This window comes from Halichoerus grypus, chromosome 4 (assembly GCF_964656455.1).
Source record: "Halichoerus grypus chromosome 4, mHalGry1.hap1.1, whole genome shotgun sequence".
NCBI lineage: Eukaryota > Metazoa > Chordata > Mammalia > Carnivora > Phocidae > Halichoerus > Halichoerus grypus.
Genome location: NC_135715.1, coordinates 119,126,853 through 119,148,900, shown reverse-complemented (window position 1 = coordinate 119,148,900; position 22,048 = coordinate 119,126,853). Strand labels below are relative to the sequence as shown.

Sequence of the window (22,048 nt, the reverse complement as noted above, 5' to 3'; positions counted from 1 at the left end):
TCAAGGAACTGTGGTTCTTTGAGAGTAAAAGCATCATGCGTTATCTATTTTTGTAGTCTCAGCATCTGAAAAGTGTAAAGTACATACTACATGCTCAATATATGTCTGTTGTATAATGATTGACCTGGATATTAGCCTCAGATTTTCTTATTTTAAATCCTCAACATATTATTATTTCATTAGGTCACATATCTTTTCATGACATTATTCTAAAGGGACAGTCTCATTCTTTTGCTAATATACTGTTCTAGCATTTTCTCTTACTCAATATCTTCCTCAGCTAGAGTACTAACTATTAAGAACAAATTTACATTCAAGTTATAAAAAGAAAAGAGTCAAATAGAAAGCAAAATATATATTTTGTTTCTATTGAAAGCATATGGAAACTAAAGCCAGTGGTATATTTTAAATTATTCAAACCAGTCACTTCTTACAGTAGTCTGCCTTATCCATGGGTGATATTTTCCAAGACCCCCAGTGGATGTCTGAAACCAAGGATGGTACCAAACCCTATATACACTATGCTTTTTTCTCTATATACATACCTATGATAAAGTTTAATTTATAAATTAGGCATAGTGAGGGATTAGCAATAATCACTAATAATAAAATAGAACAGTTATAAGAATATACTGTAATAAAATTTATGTGAACATGGCCTCTCTCTCTCTGGAAATACCTTATTGTACTGTACTCACCCTTCTTGTGATGATATGTGACGATAAAATGTCTGCATGATGAGATGAAGTGAGGTAAATGATGTAGGCACTGTGACAGAGCATTAGGCTACTACTGTTGACCTTCTGACAATACGTCAGAAGGAAGATCATCTGCTTCTGGATTACAGTTGACTGCAGGTAACTGAAACCGCAGAAAGCGAAACCACAGACAAGGGGGTGTTACTGTGCTTTGTTTCTTCATAATGTCAAACAACCAATCACAACTAACCTCTTGTGTCATTTTCTTGGGATCTGATCATTCTTATGGCCACCAGTTGCATTCACTCTGTCCGTCTGGTATCTGTTTCACCTACCATATTCCCCAATCCTCCTTTTTGGTGCATTTAATATATCTGTTGGATTTTCTGATCATGTTCTCCTGGTTTTTCATATTACTCCACTAAGCTGCTCCCTAACATATCTTTCAATTAGTTAAAGAACATCCATCCTATATGGAAGCTCTGTGATGAAAGTAAGGGAAGTCCATCGGCAGAGAATCAAGCTTAACAGGTGAGGAGAAAAGAGGTGAAAAAGGAAAAAAAGCTGGGCAATAGGATCACAGATAATAGCAATATTGCTATATTGATTTTTTTCCTTATACAATCCCAGCACAACATCAAAGGAACATTGGTTAATGAACGGGTAAATACTCTCATTGCTACATCCCAGGGTGAGAGCAAATTTTTTTTTCAGCTTTTGAATATACTGCCTGCCTTCCTCCCGTCTTTCTTTCTTTCCTTCCTTCCTTCCTTCCTTCCACTCTTCTCTTCTTTTTTTAACTGTCACCTCTTATTTTCTGCACTTTGAGAACTACACCAAGTGAAAAGGTTGGGTCCCCCAATGTCCCTAAAAGTTGTGAAGGATATATCATGTGCCTGATGTCAAGAAGACATTCCTGAGTATGGTGCCAAATCTTGTGGGGCAAGTTCTAATCTGACTATAAGTACATAAGCAAATATGGAAAGAATACAATTCCATTAGCTAATGATGTTCTCAGACATTTGGCTATAAGGAAGGTTTATAGGCAAAAAATTGTATAAGAAGGCCATTCTAGTGGTTCTAAAATAATTCAGATTATTGAGATCCACTAAATTCCACATTATATAAATTCAAAGTAATTTTTATTCTCAAATTTTAACTTTTCTTACACATCATATATTTATATTTTGTTAGTGAAAAACAAACTTTACTTTCTAAATGAGAAATTAAAAGTCATAACTCTTGCACTTCATAGATAATTATATCTAAACTCTAATAATTTTATTACACGATTTTGGCAAAATCAATACAGCGTTTTGAATATTTTATGTTAAACTCCAGGAAGAAAGAAAAGAACAGTATTATTAACTTAATTCATTTAAAAATAATAATATATGTGGTTTGAAGAAAAAACAGTATTCCAGCACTTATCATTTGTTAGCATGAAGGCACATTTATGTGTCTGCTTTTTAGATTTCCAAATATAACAAAATATAAAAATTATTCATATGATTTCCAGTATCATATGCATGAAGGATTAATCCTTAATTTTCATTTGCTTGGAAGGCCATTTAATAAGTGAATTTGCATTATTCAAACTGATTCATCAAGCAATAATGTCTATAACTGTGAAATCAATCATGCTACTTGCAGAATTATCCAGAGTTCCTTTGACCATGGGTTATTCTTAAAGGTACTTGAGAATAACTTCAGGCAGCACTTGCAAATTCAGGTAACATAAATACTTCCAAGTTTCAGTTCAAAAACACAATGCGATTTTATAGGGTAATGCTTTATATAAGAAATAAAGCCCTCTTTATTTCAAAAACTGAAAGCCCTAATGTCTTCATACTATGAATAAAAGAATTATTTTTGAAAACTTTAAAAATAGCTATAATTTCCCATTTAACAGTAAATATTGCATGCAAAAACTCTAGCAAAGCTTCTAAATAAGTATTAAAATGACCAACTGATCAGTAATTTGCATCACTTCACAAAAAAAAAGATTTGACAGTAAATTACTGGGTCTATATGTGCATGCTACAGCATAGTGTGTTCAGAGTTAAAAAAATAAAGTAAAATGCAATTACCCTAAAAGACATTTCAAGATTCTCTCCACCCCAGATATCCATTCCTGCATCGTAAGTTCCTATCTCTTCAAAGTAGTTTCTGTCAATAGAAAATAGGCCACCAGCCATAGTAGGGGTCCTAGTTGAAAAAAACAAAAAGAAAAGAATATCTTTTGAAAACAATGTGTGGAGTTTAATGAGACTATAGCAAATAGTTTTGAGACATTTTAAATTAAAAAAAAAAAATAGTACTCAAAAATCTCAAACTGGAAACATAGAGCCAAGGTGTCAGAGGTTTTAAAATTAATAAGTAGCATTTTATTTCACATTTTCTGTAAAACTAAATTTAGATTAGTCTATATTTTTCTTACAGGTGATCAAAAAGATAATATGGAAGGAACACTGGCCACTTAAGAGGGGGGCAATTATATTCCTTCTGAAAGGCATAGTGAAGAGAAGTTAGTGCTCTTACCCCTACCAGTTGTGATCTTTTGTCACCTAATTATAAAACATTTTAATGTGAATTCTAAAAACTTGTGGAAATGGTTTCTCTGTGAAAATATCTATAATCTATTTAAATATGAAAAATATTAAACACTATAAAAATGTTTATAGGCAATAAGTAACGATATTTATGGAAGTATTTTTTTTAAGGTAGAGCTTTACATGTATTTGTTTATTCTTCTCTTTACTCAAGTAAAATGATAGAGTTAATTACATGGCCCTGTGGATAAACATAAATCCCATATGCTTAGAAGAACATTTTGCACAGATTCTAAAACGTTTTCCTAGGAATAAATGCCTTTCGATTCTCACATTTGAAGTTTCTCTATAGGAACTAAGAAGTCAGATGTTAACTTTTCAAAGGATTACTTATTAATTAATTTTAAAAGATTAATTAAAGTCAATGGTTAATATATGAACTATGCAAGTCTTCCTATATAAGCAGTATGAATTGAAACTAAAAAAATTCTAGTTTTTCACAAATGGATCTATCTATACTGACAATTATTATTTTTTAATGTTAACTGTAGCATAGCGGTTTTAAACCTTCCTAGCACATTAGAGGCCCCCAAAGCAACTTTAAAAAACACATTTCCATGCTTGGGTATCACCCTCCACAGATTCAGATTTAATTGGCCTGGGGTGGGGCCACACCTTTGGTAATGTGTAAAGTCCCTTGGTGATTCTAATGTGCTGCTAAAGAGGAGTTAACACTGGTCTAAGGGATTTGGAATGCTCATCCAAGTAGTCTGAGATTGTGAAAAAATTAACAAATGTTGCTTTTCTAGAGATTATATCTTCTTCTGCCACAGGATATGCTCATGTCCTCTAACTGAACAATGTAGTTTATTGAAAAACCACCAAATAATATTGTACTTGGATATCAACCATATTGCAAAGTTCTCTATTTCTCCCAGTGCTCTCACTGTTTTACACTCAAGCAATTAACTGTCCATCAGCTGGAGTAGCAGAGCCTCCTTAGTCTCAGAACTATTTTATTACTTCTGGTCTTGCTCCCTTGCTATCATGAACAGTATCACTGACCTTCTGAGTTATAATGAGAAACAGTAACATAGCTAAACAGATGGTAATTATGGAGTAGCCACCACCCTCACCTGATTGGGGTTTTGGAATTCTGTGGCAATAACTATACAAGGTGTAATAGTGCTGGGTAGTCTATTTAATGAAACTAGGAACAAAAATTGCTGCAATTATCTTATCATAATGCAACCAGGTGCGTAAGAATGTTAAGTGATGCATTTTTAATGATCTGTGCGGAGTGCCTGCCCACTTCTCTATTTACTAATAAGTACTAATGCATTTAGCTTAAATACATGCATTGAATTTCATCTTACAGTTGGTCATAATTCCTAAAAATATGTGAGAAATGTATAATAAATGACTAAAATAATTTATATATTTAACCATAAAAATGACTCAAAAGTTTCACTTATGCTTAAAAAGTAACAAAAATAAGAGCATAAAATGACAATTCCTCAAAAAAATCCTGTATTTTCTGAAGACAGATGCTCCTAGGGAGTTTTTTTTTTTTTTTTGTATTTGCAATGTTAGCTCTCTCAAACAGTCCAGAGACTGTGCCTTATATAATATCTACAGCCATAGCTAGTGTTATGCAACATGTTCTATTCTAAGTTCACTGCTCTGTACCGTCCCTAATGAATTATTTGCATATGCCTGTGTGAACCTTAAGTGTTCAGGGTGCCTAGAAAATTAAAAACCTATATACGGCCTAACCTTATTAATCAATTCAACTCATTGGTGGGGGAGGGGGGTAATCAGCCCAACAGCTGTGAATCTCGCCTACCACACAGTCAGTAGGTAAAGATGAATTGAGTTAGTAGAAGTAAAGCACTCAGCACAGTTCCCAGCACATAACAAATAGTTAATAAGATTAGGTGGTATATCTTTGTCTCCGTCGTCTGTTGTTGATAATCATTCATGGGTCTTGAGCGTCCCTCACTTAATTTTGACTTCCCATACACACCCTCATTTCATTTCAAAATCATCTGAATCTACTTCAGATCCAAGATGTTGAACTCCGACATCTGCTTCTCTGAACACAACTTTCTATTTTTTAACCCCTCCTATTTCAATCCTATGACAGTCACTTTTTTATTCTACCATCGTGTTTAGGGTTCCTTAGCTACTCCTATTTCTCACATAATAACCCCCTTCAGGAATTGTTCCTTTCCCTCCTCTCACTCTCTCTCCAAGGTTCTGCCAGGTCAGTGAGCAAAAATAGCTTAGCATCCTAAATTCTCTGTCCTTCCCTTATCTGACCCAATTTTTTTGGTAAATATCAGTGTCTGGGTAAACCTACCCTTGCATTATCCACTTCTCCTAGGAGCCAGAGAATCATTGAAAAAGCAGTAAGATGAGGCCAACTGGTAATACTTCAAGTCCAAATATTCTCTGCTTAGCCTATAAACAGCTAACGATCCTTTTATCTGTGTTAATTTGTCTCATTTGTGTTAATCTGTCTCATTTTTTAGCTGACTCTTATCTAAAAGTTTTGGCCTCTTCTCAAAAAATGAGATTAAGGCAAAGCATAAAATCAAAATTCCCTCGGTTATGAAATCTAAACTCCCCCTATCTCTACCTCAGTATGTGTATGTGTCTTCTCAGGGCCTCTTCCTTCCTCCTGCCTCAGAGGAAAGAATATCTCCTTCTTCATTGTGAGCTAACATTCACTCTTTTGCCCTCAGCCAGTTCTTTTCTGACTACTCTTTCAGCCACTTGCTCATTGACTATTACATTTATGTTTTATGCCTTTCATTTCTAAATTGTCCTCTTGAGTTTATGACACTGCTCAATCAAGTTCTATCCTAAACCAAAATAGTTCTTCACTCCATCCTACTACTCATTCCAATGAGGGATATATATTTTCTATTCCCTTCACTGGTAACCTTATTGAAAGGATACTTTCTACATATTCCCTCAACTCCTCTTGACCTTCTAACTGGAATCTGGATCATGCTCCCACCTCTACCATAACTTCTTTCTGAAAAGGCCCCGTTGATTCTGAACTTCAATAGGCTTTCCTTAAAATGTCTTCCTTTGGAAGCATTTGAACACAATTCAGCCTCGCTGCTTAAAACACATTTCACCCCTGACTCCAATTGCATTTTTTCCAGAGAGGTTTTTCCTATTCATTTTATGATTCTTATTGATATCCCTTCCTCTTCCTTTTCCTTGCTGGCTGTCTCAAGTTCCTAATTCCATATTTGTGACATGAGTATAAGATACAATTATAATATTGTTTTGTAGATGTGTGCACTTAATAATTATCTTCTTTTCTCCCAATATGTAGTCTTCCCAAGGACCTCTCCGTGGAGCTTTCCCCTTCCTATACTCTTTACCTGTATAAGCTCTTTCACTGTATGCCTTTAACTGTCCTCTCTGTGAGGCAGAGTCCTAATCTGTGTTTTCTTTTTTCATTGCTTCTTCCTGCATTGTTTGTGTTTTTCTAATTACTTTCTAGATGTTTTCTTAAAAAAAATTCCTTTGCGTCTGCTCGAGGTATAAACATAGCACTGAACATGTGCTACCCTTCCATATTGCTTCTCTTCAGTGTCCTCTAGTTCCTTCCAGAATCTCAATACAAAAGGATAAAACCCCTTTTAGTAACTTTCTTTCCTGTGTCCCATTCAATCATTTCCCAAATACTTCCTATTTTCTTTTTTTTTTTTTTAAAGATTTTATTTATTTATTTGACAGAAAGAGACACAGCGAGAGAGGGAACACAAGCAGGGGGAGTGGGAGAGGGAGAAGCAGGCTTCCCACTGAGCGGGGAGCCCAATGTGGGCCTCGATCCCAGGACCCTGGGATCACGACCTGAGCCAAAGACAGATGCTTAACAACTGAGCCACCCAGGCGCCCCTACTTCCTATTTTCTTCCAAAGTATTTTTGACTCTTATCTCTGTTCTCTGTTATCATGGTCACTATCCAATTTTAGTCCTCTTATTTCTAACTCTGTTAGGGGAATCCTCCTGCTTCTAGAGTCTGCTGCTTCCAAAATTTATTCTACAAACCATAGCCAGATTAATCTCTCTAAATCAAAACTCTTCTGAAACTGTTTACCAGATGTTTAAATACCTATTTTAAGAAATAAATTCCAGGGGTGCCTGGATGGCTCTGGTGGTTAAGCATCTGACTACTGATTTCAGCTCAGGTCATGATCTCAGGGTTGTGAGATCAAGCCCTGTGTCCGGTTCCACACTGAGCATGGAGACTGCTTAAGATTCTCTCTCTCTCTCTTTCTCTCCCTCTGCCTGCCCTCCCACTCGTGCACACTCTCTCTCTCTCTCAAAAAAAAAAAAAAAAATTCCAGCTCCTTATTATGGCATCAGTGACGTGGTGCCACCCAAAGAGCATCTCCATTCCTTTTAACTATTTCTCTATATTCAGTGTTTAGCTGTTAATAGTAACTTTCCCACCCCAGTGCACGTGTCTACATCCACTTGTCACTTGGATTTCCCTTTTTAAACTTCGGGTGTATGTTCAAACCTGCTCTATTCTTAGGCCAAAGACTATTATTCCATGCAGCCTGCCCTCAGTACAGCCCCTGTCCCTCCAGTCTGGATATAATCCTCCCCTTCTGCCTCCTTCAGTAGCCTTCAGTCTCTTTTTCTCTCAAGGCACTTTTTTACTTCTTTTTGAGTATTACATTTATTTCTGCATATATTTTACCACCTTTATACATATAGCTAATATTTTGGTTTAATACTATTAGACTATTAATAGATATTTGTTAAATAAGTGAAATAAACAAATAAGCATGTATCCTCATGGCCACAAAGCAATCTATTTGTAAGTTAAAATCACCTGCAATTTTATTTCTAAAATTACAAAAATAATTATTTTTCACGTCTGCTAAACTGATCATCATTCCAGGATTTTATCATCTAGTAGAAGTTTTGGGGATTGAGTTTGGTAGTATTTTAGAATTAAAGATACAAAGCTTTGTAATAATGTGGACTATAGGAAAGGATTCCAAAAAGTAAGCATTTGACATGGAAAAACACTGAAGCATTTCACCAGAAGTTGGGAAAGTTAAAGAAATTATGATAGAACACGTCTGATTATTCATTAATGCTGAACTGTGATGTCTCCATTTTCACCAATAAGATGGTAAGTCAAGTATTTCACACTAGAATCACCACCACGTGTGTGAAAAGCAGAGCGACCACAGAAGACTCAAGAGAGGGATAAGTTTAGTTTTTAGGAGCATGGACTTTGTATCTAGACTGACTGGGGTTAAAACTCAACCCCACAGTGTGACCTTTGGTAAGCCAAGCCACTTAAACTCTGTGTTCCAGCTTAATCATCTATAAAATGAGGGTATATGTATTAATGGATGTAACACTATTAGAGTAGTACAAGCACAAAACAAGAACTACACATTTAAATATTAATTTTAATAAGGAAGAGAAAACATCTGTGTTTGGTGAGATTATAATCAGCTTTTTAAAAATTATTTTCAGAGTCTAATTAATTTTTAATAGAACTGTAGTATTTTAGAACTTTAAAATCCCTATAGATCTGGTCAACCAAATTTAGTTGCAATGTGTTTAAATGACTTGCTCAAGAACCCCCAGGTAGTCAGTCAGTGGCCCAATTAAGGAAACAATCTTTCTTTTCTCTTTTTTCTCTCTTCTCTTCTCTTTCCTTCCTCTCTCCCTCTCCCTACATACCTCTCTCCCTCTCTACCAACTAGTCATCACTCAATGTGTCCATATACACCAAAGAATTTGAGGTAGGTAATTAGAAATACACTTTCCTGATTTCAAGCCCCAAATTTATGCACTGTATTTTCCTATGGATTTTAAAAATGCACTGCTCTTCAAAGCAACTTATTTCAAAGTTATTGAAACATCATTTCTTCTCACTAGTCTTTCCCTTTAACATATTAGGATTCTATGCATCTTACTTGGTAAATAAGTAAGGTCTCTGGGAAAAAAAATCTAAAGATTTGAGAGACTATAGGTCAGCCTCAGGCTGTGATTTGCAATGATCCAATAACACAATATCTAGACTGTAAGTATTTAGCTCTGTGTTAATAACATTTCTCATATAGTATAAGCCATAATAAAGAGAAATGAGAAACATAAATATTTTATTATTTACACAAATATGAGGCATAAATAGCTGAAATACTCACATAATCTCAATTTTTTTAAATCATAAAATATGATTTGGTTAACCATTTTGCAGGTTTAGAAACCAAACAAAAATTAGATGGTGTGTTTCTCTCCTTCCCTCCTTATTCTGTCTACTATCTCCAATATAGAAAGCAGAAGAGACAGAAAGGAAGCAAAAGTATAACGATTACTTCATTAGAGTGATGAATAATCAAATGTTGAATGTATTTCAAGGTTTTTACAGAGAACAGAAATGGGGTTTAGTGAAATATTGCACACCACGATACCCACTTGAACATATTGGGTAAGAAGATGCAGCTTTGGTAGAGAAGAAACTGTCACTTTAAGAGCCCATGCTGGTTTAAGCTCTGAACAAGGAAACCTGCTCAATCCTTTAGTCTATGGAACACAAAAACAGTTACAAAGCTATTTTTAAAGGATAAGAAACAGAAAAAAAAAGAAGAAAAAAGTTCTCCTTATTATGGGCAAGTGGCTTACTTTGCTGCCAAAGACCCCATTTACCAACAAGTATTGGAATCAAATACCTTAACTTGTGCTTAAAGACCTATATGCCAGGAAAGGAAAAGTTATTTTTTTCCTTTCTCCTTAATCCTTTTTCATAATCCGCACAACCTGATAAAACCCTAAGCTTCCAAGAGGATGTACAGTAATTGGTGCAAATTTTTTATCTTTCCTTTTCCTTTCATTTTATGTGTAGGAAGAATCAAAATAAATAATGGGGCCAGATGTTTTTAAATGTTTTCATTAATACCTCGTTTTCATCTCATCTCAACAGATGCTAGGAAAGTCTTATAAATTATCTAAAGAAACCTCTGGGAATGGATATCAGAAGATTTGGCCTTAATATATTTCCAGTGTAATCAGCAGGCTCCCCCCCACACCCCCAAGAAGGTGATCAAATCAAAGGATGATCTAAACAAGAGCTGTATTTTAAATATTTAGACAGTTACTTGTTAGCTGGTTTCTAGTTGAATTGGTTATCTATCTAGTTACCAATGCTGCAGTCGTGCAGCCACCTATACATTATTTAAACGTATTTAACTGTTAAATGCACTACCACCAATAATGAAATAGACCTTTATGAAAACTGTGAAAAAAAAATTATCTTCTAAACCATTAGGAAATAATATAATATACATGTGCTATTTTCCTTTTTTTTTTTTTTTAAAGATTTTATTTGTTTATTTGACAGAGAGAGACACAGCGAGAGAGGGAACACAAGCAGGGGGAGAGGGAGAGAGAGAAACAGGCTTCCTGCTGAGAAGGGAGCCTGACGTGGGACTTGATCCCAGGACCCCGGGATCATGACCCTAGCCAAAGGCAGACACCTAAGGTGGGATTTTTTTCTTTCAAAATCAACATATATTAGATTTTCACATGAGTAGGTAAGAATGCTAAAGAGTTGGAATATTCTAAAGATTTTCCTTCAAACTTTTTCCTTCAAAGTCTTTGTTCTTCACATAATTTTGACCTTTCCCTGTTTTGCTTTAGTATCTTCTATAGTAAAGAAGTGTCTCACAGGATTTGAGAGTATCCTTGCTTCTTTCCTCCAAGGTAAAAATGTATTTTCATTGGCCTAAGAAAAATCTAACAGAGAAAATCTGACAGATAAAAATTAAGCAATATATATATATTTTAAGATTTTATTCATTTATTTGACAGAAAGAGCGAGCACAAGCAGGGAGAGCAGCTGACAGAAGGAAAGGGAGAAGCAGACTCCCCACTGAGCAGGGAGCTGGATGTGAAACTCGATCCTAGGACTCTCAAATCATGACCTAAGCCAAAGGCAGATGCTTAACTGACTGAGCCACCCGGCATCCCACCTCTTAGCCTAGGAGCCCAAGCAATATATTCTTAGTTGCTATTAAATAATAGGAAATATTGTGTCTCATGTGTAAAACACTTTACAGAATAAAATAAGTGTGTGTTTTTTTTTATTATACTTACTAGAGGAACTATAGAGTCTGATAATTTTGCAGTGGAATCAAACTGACAAAAAGTATCAAAAGTATTAAAACAAGTTTCACATTTCTTAATTGCATAATTCTAAAAAGACCACATTATATACAAAAAATCAGAAGACAAAATTGGCAAAATAAAGTGTAAAAAAACTCTCCAATGTCTTTTTTTTTTAATTTTTCTTATTATCATATAATCTATTATTTGTTTCAGGGGTACAGGCCTGTGATTCATCAGTTTTACACAATTCACAGTGCTCACCATAGTACTTACCCTCCCCAATGTCCATCACCCAGCCACCCCATCCCTCCCACCCACCTCCACTCCAAAAACCCGCAGTTTCTTTCATGAGATTAAGAGTCTCTTACGGTTTGTCTCCCTCTCCAGTTTCGTCTTGTTTCATTTTTCCCTCCCTTCCCCTATGATCCTCTGTCTTGTTTCTCAAATTCCCCATATCAGTGAGATCATATGGTACTTGTCTTTCTCCAATTGACTTATTTCGCTTAGCATAATACCCTCCAGTTCTATTAACGTTGTTGGAAATGGCAAGATTTCTTCTTTTTTTTTTTTTGACGGCTGCATGGTATTCCATTGTTTATATATACCACATCTTCTATATCCATTCATCTGTTGATGGACATCTAGGCTCTTTCCATAGTTTGGCTATTGTGGACATTGCTGCTGTAAACATTGGGGTGCATGTACCCCTTCAGATCACCACATTTGTATCTTTGGGGTAAATACCCAGTAGTGCAATTGCTGGATTGTAGGGTAGCTCTGTTTTCAACTTTTTGAGGAACTTCCATACTGTTTTCCAGAGTGGCTGCACCAGCTTGCATTCCCACCAACAGCGTAGGAGGGTTCCCCTTTCTCTGCATCCTCGCCAACATATGTCGTTTCCTCACTTGCTAAATTTAGCCATTCTGACTGATGTGAGGTGGTATCTCATTGAGGTTTTGACTTGGATTTCCCTGATGCCGAGTGATGTTGAGCACTTTTTCAGGTGTCTGTTGCCCATTTGATGTCTTCTTTGGAAAAAGGTCTGTTCATGTCTTCTGCCCATTTCTTGATTGGATCATTTGTTCTTTGGGTGTTGAGTTTGTAAGTTCTAAATAGATTTTGGATACTAGCCCTTTATCTGATAGGTCATTTGCAAATATCTTCTCTCATTCTGTTGGTTGTCTTTTGGTTTTGTTGCACGTTTCTTTTGCTGTGCAAAAGCTTTTTATCTTGATGAAATCCCAATAGTTCATTTTTGCCCTTGCTTCCCTTGCCTTTCGTGATGTTCCTAGGAAGAAGTTGCTGCGGCGGAGGTCAAAGAGGTTGCTGCCTGTGTTCTCCTCAAGGATTTTGATGGATTCCTGTCTCACCTTGAGGTCTTTCATCCATCTTGAGTCTATTTTTGTGTATGGTGTAAGGAAATGGTCCAGTTTCATTCTTCTGCATGTGGCTGTCCAATTTTCCCAACACCATTTGTTGAAGAGACTGTCTTTTTTTCCATTGGACATTCTTTCCTGCTTTGTCGAAGATTAGCTGACCATAGAGTTGAGGGTCCATTTCTGGGCTCTCTATTCTGTTCCATTGATCTATGTGTCTGTTTTTGTGCCAGTACCATACTGTCTTGATGATGACAGCTTTGTAATAGAGCTTGAAGTCCAGAATTGTGATGCCGCCAGCTTTGCTTTGCTTTTTCAACATTCCTCTCACTATTCAGGGTCTTTTCTGGTTCCATACAACTTTTAGGATTATTTGTTCCATTTCTTTGAAAAAAGTTGATGGTATTTGGATAGGGATTGCATTGAATGTGTAGATTGCTCTAGGTAGCATAGACATTTTCACAATATTTGTTCTTCTAATCCATGAGCCTGGAACATTTTTCCATTTCTTTGTGTCTTCCTCAATTTCTTTCATGAGTATTCTATAGTTTTCTGAGTACAGATTCTTTGCCTCTTTGGTTAGATTTATTCCTAGGTATCTTATGGTTTTGGGTGCCATTGTAAATGGGATCGACTCCTTTCTCTTTCTTCTGTCTTCTTGTTGGTGTATAGGAATGCCACTGATTTCTGTGCATTGACTTTATATCCTGCCAGTTTACTGAATTCCTGTATGAGTTGTAGCAGTTTTGGGGTGGAGTCTTTTGGGTTTTCCACATAAAGTATCATATCATCTGCAAAGAGTGAGAGTTTGACTTCTTCTTTGCCAATTCGGATGCCTTTTATTTCTTTTTGTTGTCTGATTGCTGAGGCTAGGACTTCAAGTACTATGTTGAACAGCAATGGTGATAGTGGACATCCCTGCCGTGTTCCTGACCTTAGGGGAAAAGCTCTCAGTTTTCCCCCATTGAGTATGATATTCGCTGCGGGCTTTTTGTAGATGGCTTTTATGATATTGAGGTATGTACCCTCTATCCCGACACTCTGAAGAGTTTAGATCAAGAAAGGATGTTGTACTTTGTCAAATGCTTTTTTCTGCAACTATTGAGAGTATCATATGGTTCTTGTTCTTTCTTTTATTAATGTATTGTAACACATTGGTTGATTTGTTGATGTTGAACCAAACTTGCAGCCCAGGAATAAATCCCACTTGGTTGTGTTGAATAATCCTTTTAATGTACTGTTGGATCCTATTGGCTAGTATTTTGGTGAGAATTTTTGCATCCATGTTCATCAGGGATATTGGTCTGTAGTACTCCTTTTTGATGGGGTCTTTGCCTGGTTTTGGGATCAAGGTAATGCTGGCTTCATAAAATGAGTTTGGATGTTTTCCTTCCATTTCTATTCTTTGAAATAGCTTCAGAAGAATAGGTATTAATTGCTCTTGAAATGTTTGGTAGAATTCCCCTGGGAAGCCATCTGGCCCAGGGCTCTTGTTTGGTGGGAGAGTTTTGATTACTGCTTAAATTTCCTTAGTGGTTATGGGTCTGTTCAGGTTTTCTATTTCTTCCTGGTTCAGTTTTGATAGTTTATTCGTCTCTAGGAATGCATCCATTTCTTCCAGATTATCTAATTTGCTGGCATATAGTTGCTCATATGTTCTTATAATTGTTTGTATTTCTTTGGTGTTGGTTGTGATCCCTCCTCTTTCATTCATGATTTTATTTATTTGGGTCCCTTTTCTTTTCTTTTTGGTAAGTGTGGTCAAGGGTTTATCAATCTTATTCTTTCAAAGAATGAGCTCCTAGTTTCGTTGATCAGTTCTCCTGTTCTTTTGGTTTCTATTTCATTGATTTCTGCTCTGATCTTTATTATTTCTCTTCTCCTACTGGGCTTAGGCTTTATTTGCTGTTCTTTCTCCAGCTCCTTTAGGTGTAGGGTTAGGTTGTGTATTTGAGACCTTTCTGGTTTCTTGAGAAAGGCTTGTATTGCTATATACTTTCCTCTTAGGACCACCTTTGCTGCATCCCAAAGATTTTGAACAGTTGTGTTTTCATTTTCATTTGTTTCCATGATTTTTTTTTTTTAAGATTTTATTTATTTATTTGACAGAGAGATTGACAGCGAGAGAGGGAACGCAAGCAGGGGGGAGTGGGAGAGGGAGAAGCAGGCTTCCTGCTGAACAGGGAGCCCGATGTGGGGCTCGATCCCAGGACCCTGGGATTATGACCTGAGCCGAAGGCAGACATTTAATGACTGAGCCACCTAGGCGCCCCTCCATGAATTTTTAAAATTCTTTAATTTCCTGGTTGACCCATTCATTCATTAGTATGATGCTTTTTAGCCTCCATGTATTTGAGTTCTTTCCAACTTTCCTGTTATGATTGAGTTCTAGTTTCAAAGCATTATGGTCCGAAAATATGCAGGGAATGATCCCAATCTTTTGGTACTGGTTGAGACCTGATTTGTGACCCAGGATGTGATCTATTCTGGAGAATGTTCCATGTGCACTAGAGAAGAATGTGTATTCTGTTGCTTTGGGATGGAATGTTCTGAATATATCTGTGAAGGCCATCTGGTCCAGTGTGTCATTTAAAGCCTTTATTTCCCTTTGATCTTTTGCTTAGATGATCTGTCCATTTCAGTGGGGGGGGGGTGTTAATGTCCCCTACTATTATTGTATTATTGTTGATGTGTTTCTTTGATTTTGTTATTAATTGGCTTATATAATTGGCTGCTCCCATGTTAGGGGCATAGATATTTACAATTGTTAGATCTTCTTGTTGGATAGACCCTTTAAGTATGATACAGTGTGCTTCCTCATCTATTATTATAGTCTTTGGTTTAAAATCTAATTTGTCTGATATAAGGATTGCCACCCCAGCTTTCTTTTATGTCCATTAGCATTGTAAATTGTTTTCCATGCCCTCACATTAAACCTGGAGGTGTCTTTGGTTCTAAAATGAGTCTCTTGCAGACAGCGTATCAATGGGTCTTGTTTTTTTATCCAATCTGATACCCTGTATCTTTTGATTGGGGCATTTAGCCCATTTACATTCAGGGTAATTATTGAAAGATATGAATTCTGTTCCTTTCTGGTCTATGTTACTTTTAGGCTCTCTCTTTGCTTAGAGGACCCCTTTCAAGATTTCTTGTAGGGCTGGTTTGGCGTTTGCAAATTCTTTTAGTTTTTGTTTGTCCTGGAAGCTTTTTCTCTCTCCTTCTATTTTCAATGACAGCCTAGCTGGATATAGTATTCTTGGCTGCATATTTTTCTCATTTAGTGCTCTGAATATATCATGCCAGTCCTTTCTGGCCTGCCAGGTCTCTGTGGATAGGTCTGCTGCCAATCTAATGTTTCTACTGTTGTAGGTTATAGACCTCTTGTCTTGAGCTGCTTTCAGGACTTTCTCTTTGTCTCTGAGACTTGTGAGTTTTACTATTAGATGTCAGGGTGTTGACCTATTTTTATTGATTTTGAGGGGGGGTTCTCTGTGCCTCCTGGATTTTGATGCCTGTTTCCTTCCCCAAATTAGGGAAATTCTCTGCTATAATTTGCTCTAGTATACCTTCTGCCCCTTTCTCTCTTCTTCTTCTGGGATCCCAATTATTTAATGTTGTTTCGCTTTATGGAATCATTTATCTCTCAAATTCTGCCCTCGTGATCCAGTAGTTGTTTATCTCTCTTTTTCTCAGCTTCTTTATTCTCCATCATTTGATCTTCTATCTCACTGATTCTTTCTTCTGCCTCATTTATCCTAGCAGTTAGAACCTCCATTTTTGATTGCAGCTCATTTAATAGCCTTTTTGATTTTGAATTGGTTAGATTTCAGTTCTTTTATTTCTCCAGAAAGGGATTCTCTTGTATATTCTATGCTTTTTTCAAGCCCAGCTAGTATCTTTAAAATCGTCATTCTGAACTCTAGTTCTGACATCTTACTAATGTGCGTATTGATTAGGACCCTGGCAGTCGGTACTGTCTCTTGTTCTTTTTTTTTGAGGTGAGTTTTTCCATCTTGTCATTTTGTCCAGAGGAGAACAGATGAATGAGAGAACAAAATGCTAAAAAATGCTAAGAGGGTAACAACAACCTCAGAAAAATATACACTAAACAAATCAGAAGAGACCAGAAACTGAGGGTAAAAAAAAGGGGAAAACAAAAAAAGAAGGGGAAAAAAATAAAAGAATATGATCAGGCTGTTGAATAGAACAGAGCCACACACTAGATTTTGGGTGTATTTGGTCTGTTAGAAGAAAGTGCCTCCCAAAATTTTAAAGAAAGAAAAACTTACATATATAAAAAATTAAGGGTTAATACAATGAAGGAATGGAATATGACTGTAAAGATGAAAATTAAAAAAGATTTTAAAAAAGGAATTGATAAGAAGTTGGTTGAAAAAAGAATGAAAAAAATTAAAAAAAGAAAACGTGGTCAGGCTGGAGACTAGAACAACATCATACACTAGATTTAGGGTATATTTTGATCTTTTAGGAGAAACTGTATCCCAAAACTTTAAAGAAAGAAAAACTTACATATATATATACAAAAAATAAGGTTAAACATTGAGGAGATAGAATATGACTGTAAAAATGAAACATTAAAAAAGACTTTAAAAAAGGAATTGATAAGATCGTTAGTTGAAAAAGGAAAGAAGAAAACTTCAACTAAATAAAAATAGAAAAAGAAAAAAATAAAATTAAAAAAATTAACTTTGAAAGACTAAAGAATCAGGGGAAAAAAAGCCATGGATTCTATGTGCTGTATTCCTCTATTGCTGGAGTTCTGCTGTTCTCATTGATGGGTAAACTTGGTCTTGGCTGGCTGTTCCGCTGATCTTCCGGGGGAGGGGCCTGTTGCAGTGATTCTGAAATGTCTTTGCCCCAGGTGGAATTGCCCTGTCCTTGTCTGGGGCCAGGCTAAGTAATCTGCTTGGGTTTGCTCTCAGTAGCTTTTGTTCCCTGAAAGCTTTCCATATAGCTTTGGAGGAGGAGAATGAAAATTGTGACCTCCCAATCTCTGCTCCAGAGGAGCCGAGAGCTCAGGGCCCCACTCTTCAGTGCGCCCTCAGAGAAAAGCAATCACTCCCGTCTCCCTGGGCTCCAGCTGCACTCCGTGCTCACCCAGACTGTGACCGAGCATTTCTATCTTTGGTACATGACCCTGTTTGGAGTCTCCAAACCCAGAAGATTCCTGTGGTGCGCTCCCACGCCGCTCCTCCCGGGGGAGGAAGGGGAGTCTCCCCGGATCTGCCGCTTGTTGGGTCCCAGCTGGGACAGCAGTGGCCCGACTGTGCTGCGGATCACGGTTTACGGCAACCCCAAGCTGAGAGTCCACTCCTTGGCTCCGTCTTTGCAGCTGGCTTTCCTGCTCCGATACCTGGGAGCTCTGCCACACTCAGTCTTCCTGTGACCCCGAAGGTCCTAAGACCACACTGTCCCAGTGAGGGTTCCACCCCCTGCTTAGCCACTGGAGCAACATCTCTCAGCAGAGCAGACTTCTGATTTTGTGCTCTGCTGCTCTATCACTTACCGGTATCTGGCTGATGGAGGCTCCCTTCCCCCACAGTCTATCTTCCCTAATATTGCCTCAGACCCACTTCTCCTCATGTCCTACCTTCCAAAAAGTGGTTGCTTTTCTATTTTAGAGAGTTGCTGTTATTCTTTTCTTCAATCTCCTATTGAGTTTGTAGGCGTTCTGAATGGTTTGATAACTATCTAGCTGAATTCCTGGGACCAGACGAAAGTTAGGTCTCCTACTCCTCTGCCAACTCCTCAACTCTCAATTGTCTTTATAAAAAACAAAAGAGCTGGGGTGCCTGGGTGGCTCAGTCTGTTGAGCAACTGACTCTTGATTTTGGCTCAGGTCATGATTTTGGGGTCCTGGGATCAAGCCCCATGTTGCACCTCTATGCTCATGAGGATAGAGGATTCTCTTGAGGATTCTCTCTCTCCCTCTCTGCCCTGCCCCCTGCTCTCTCTCAATCTCTCTCTCTCTTAAGATAAATAAATAAATCTTAAAAAAAAGAGCTAATAATTGAGATGTTAGCAGCCATTAAATTTTTTTTTTTTTTTAATTTAATGGCATGGAGAAAAACTAATATATCAATTTTTAAATTGTGGAGAAATCTGGGGCACTTGGGTGGCTCAGTTGGTTAAGTGTCTGGCTTTGGCTTAGGTCGTAATCTTGGGATCCTGGGATTGAGCCCCACATCGGGCTCCCTACTCAGCGGGGAGTCTGCTTCTCCCTCTGCCCCTCCCCCTGCTCCTGCTCTCTCGGTCTCTTGTTCTCTCTCTATCAAATAAATAGATAAAATCAATTTTGGAGAAATCTATCTGAAAAGAAACTCTCTGGAAGGAAATATAATAAAATACTAAAAGAAATGGCTCATTGGTGTTCTGCTTCTTTATAGCTGTGGTTACTTGTCACATTTATTTAGCAATGCATATATTTGTTACTTACATTTTCAGAAATACATTTGAAGTAATTCCTTTCAAATATATTTCTCATTTAATATGTTAGCACTTCATCAGTTAAGCAAAACAGGGAATAATTTTCCTTTTCATAGTTGAGAAGAATGGGTAATTTCCCAATTGAAGGAGCTTGATTAATAAAACCCAGATCCTCCAAAGCCAGCCTCAATGCTTCTTCAATGATATCATACTAGAAGGTTACAGAAAATAATATGTGAACATCTTATGAGTTTTTCACAATAAAGGAACGATAATTATAATCTGAGATGTTATTAATAATGTTTAATTTATTTGATCTTCTTTATAAATTCCTAATTCCAGTTGAGAGAAAAATAAATGTATAATATCAGACAAATGTTAATAAAAAGGGATATCTAAGTAAGTAAAAGGTGTAAGGAATAAAATTCATCATTACATCTATGTTTGATTTATTATGAGAGCAAATATTAGAAGAAAATCTAAAACTCTTTTGTTTTACTTTAGGAAGATACTGAACATGGTATTCCAAGTAAGAATGAAGAAAGTCATGTCAAGAATATTAATAATGACTGGGCGCCTGGGTGGCTCAGATGATTAAACGTCTGCCTTCGGCTCAGGTCATGATCCCAGGGTCCTGGGATCGAGTCCCACATCGGGCTCCCTGCTTGGCGGGGAGTCTGCTTCTCCCTCTGACCCTCCCTCGCCATGCTCTCTCTCTCAAATAAATAAATAAAATCTTAAAAAAAAAAAAAGAATATTAATAATGACTAAATGTAAAAGAGTCTATATGGCAAGACAGAAAGAGTAAAGAAAGTTATACAGACTTGATAAATAACTGATAGCTTTCTTAATAAAGTAATCTATTTTAATCAATGAGAAATTAAAGTAGAAACTAGTATCTTTATAATTATTTATTGAGGATTACTACAGGGCATAATTAAGAGACTAAAACAATCAAGATTAAAGCCAGATTCTTTACATACCACTGTACAGTTCATGTAGTCTAACTCCTGTGCATCAACACTCTGGCCACTTATGCTCTCCTCATTCCCTTGTCCAGCACACATATGGCCAGTGCCAGTGAGCCACTTCAGAGCAGAGATAGCCAGATTCATTTTTGTATGTGCAGAACCTAGCACAGTGCTCAACAGTGGGTAGGCATGCACATTTGCATATGTCATGCAATTCATTTCAATAGCCAAACCATATCACCTCAAAAATGATATTAAAAAAATGCATAATACACCCCCAACCTAATGAAATGATTTGGGGGATTATCTACATTACCAGATAATTTATGTTACTGGTTGCCTATTCCATTAGGTAATGGAGATGTGTATTCATGTAGGGCTAATATGTTTGATGAGTTTCAAACTCAGTCATTTCCCAGGCAGTAGCCTCTAAGTCAAGGTCACAAATTGAAAAGCTTATAACAAGGCAAATAAAGTCAACATGTGAAGTTGATTAGTTGCAATAAGCATATTTCTCTCACCACCGACTGGGAAACAGTTACCGAGAAACATTTTTTTAAGCAGGAATGATGATAAATGGAACTGATCCTCAGCCTCAGGAACACACAAAAAAAGGGGTTGGGGGACTGAGTTAAACTTTCAGGCCATTTCTAAATGGTAGCTTCTACTCAACCCCACCTGATGGTGCCAAGTAGGAATACAAGACCATTGTAGCAAGATCTGACTTTTCAAGGGCAGCTAAAAATTCATACATTTACTTAGAACATCTCATTTTTAAAATGTTGGTAATTTTTTAAAATGCAAAACACTATGTATTTTGCATTTTATGTACCAAAAAAAACTACATCTGCACAGCATGTCTGACACTTAAGCTCCTGGTTTATGACCTCTGGTTTAACAATTTGATTACTCTATTTTGCACATATAATTGAGATATGACTGAAAAGTCATATGACTGCTAAAATGTCAAGGAGACTTTATTGATTAAAGAAAACTAAATGTTCAAGGTTATGTGTGCTATTATTCCATACTCATAACTTCACAAATACCAAGTATTTTACAAACTTCACTTAGTATCAAAATGAAAATATCAAAGCCCAGAAGTTGACAGTAGAATAATATGTATAACCTAAACTTTACTTTAAATGTGATATAACTAAGGTTAAGTCACAAGTTCAAGTTGGTTCTCTATGTATGCTGATGCATGATTGTATTTCTAAATGATGACTAGCCAATTATAGTCACTAGAAAGTTCTGTCATAACTGACATTTTAAATGAAGCATTCCACTAAGAAAGCTAAAATTTCAACCTCATTTTAATCACTTTAGCTATTCAGAATTCTGTTAATCAAGTAGGAAAAAAAAAATTGGTCTTCAACACCTAGAATGATTTATCTGTTTGTACGAATGTGAGAAAAATGATCATGTCTTCGAGTAATAGATTACAAGTACAAAGAAAGTTCACATTACAGCTATGCTGATGAAAATTACCTGCAGGCTGTTACAACACAGCCCGTGAATTAATTAACCTTTTGCCATAAAAATCTGGAAACTTCAGCAAAGACTGAGGTGTTTCTGTTTCTCTTGTTCCAGCTTCCTCAGCATTTTATAAAGTGAAATATTGTGCCATTACTGAGGAAAATAGATAAAATATACTTAGATTTTATTGGGTATCCATGTTATTATAGTAAAAACATAAGTTGTGGTTAAAACACAGCAAGTTGGATGTTTCCTTTTTTGTTTTAATTAATGAAAGATGAGAAATAATAGCTGATTTCTATGTAGATCTTTACTTTTGTGAATGAGATCAGTAATTTCTTACTATGAATGTTGGCTAACTC

The 22,048-nt window shown here is 36.5% G+C and overlaps 1 protein-coding gene across 2 annotated transcripts in view; it reads right to left on the bottom strand.

Moving 5' to 3' along the window:
* Window positions 1-22,048, bottom strand: part of GALNT13 (polypeptide N-acetylgalactosaminyltransferase 13) — a 543,861-nt gene that overhangs the window by 183,745 nt on the left and 338,068 nt on the right. For both annotated transcript variants that reach the window (XM_078070807.1, XM_078070808.1), the window contains exon 8: window positions 2,789-2,906. In XM_078070807.1, the coding sequence (XP_077926933.1) occupies window positions 2,789-2,906 (118 nt within the window). The remainder of the gene's footprint in view (window positions 1-2,788; window positions 2,907-22,048) is intronic.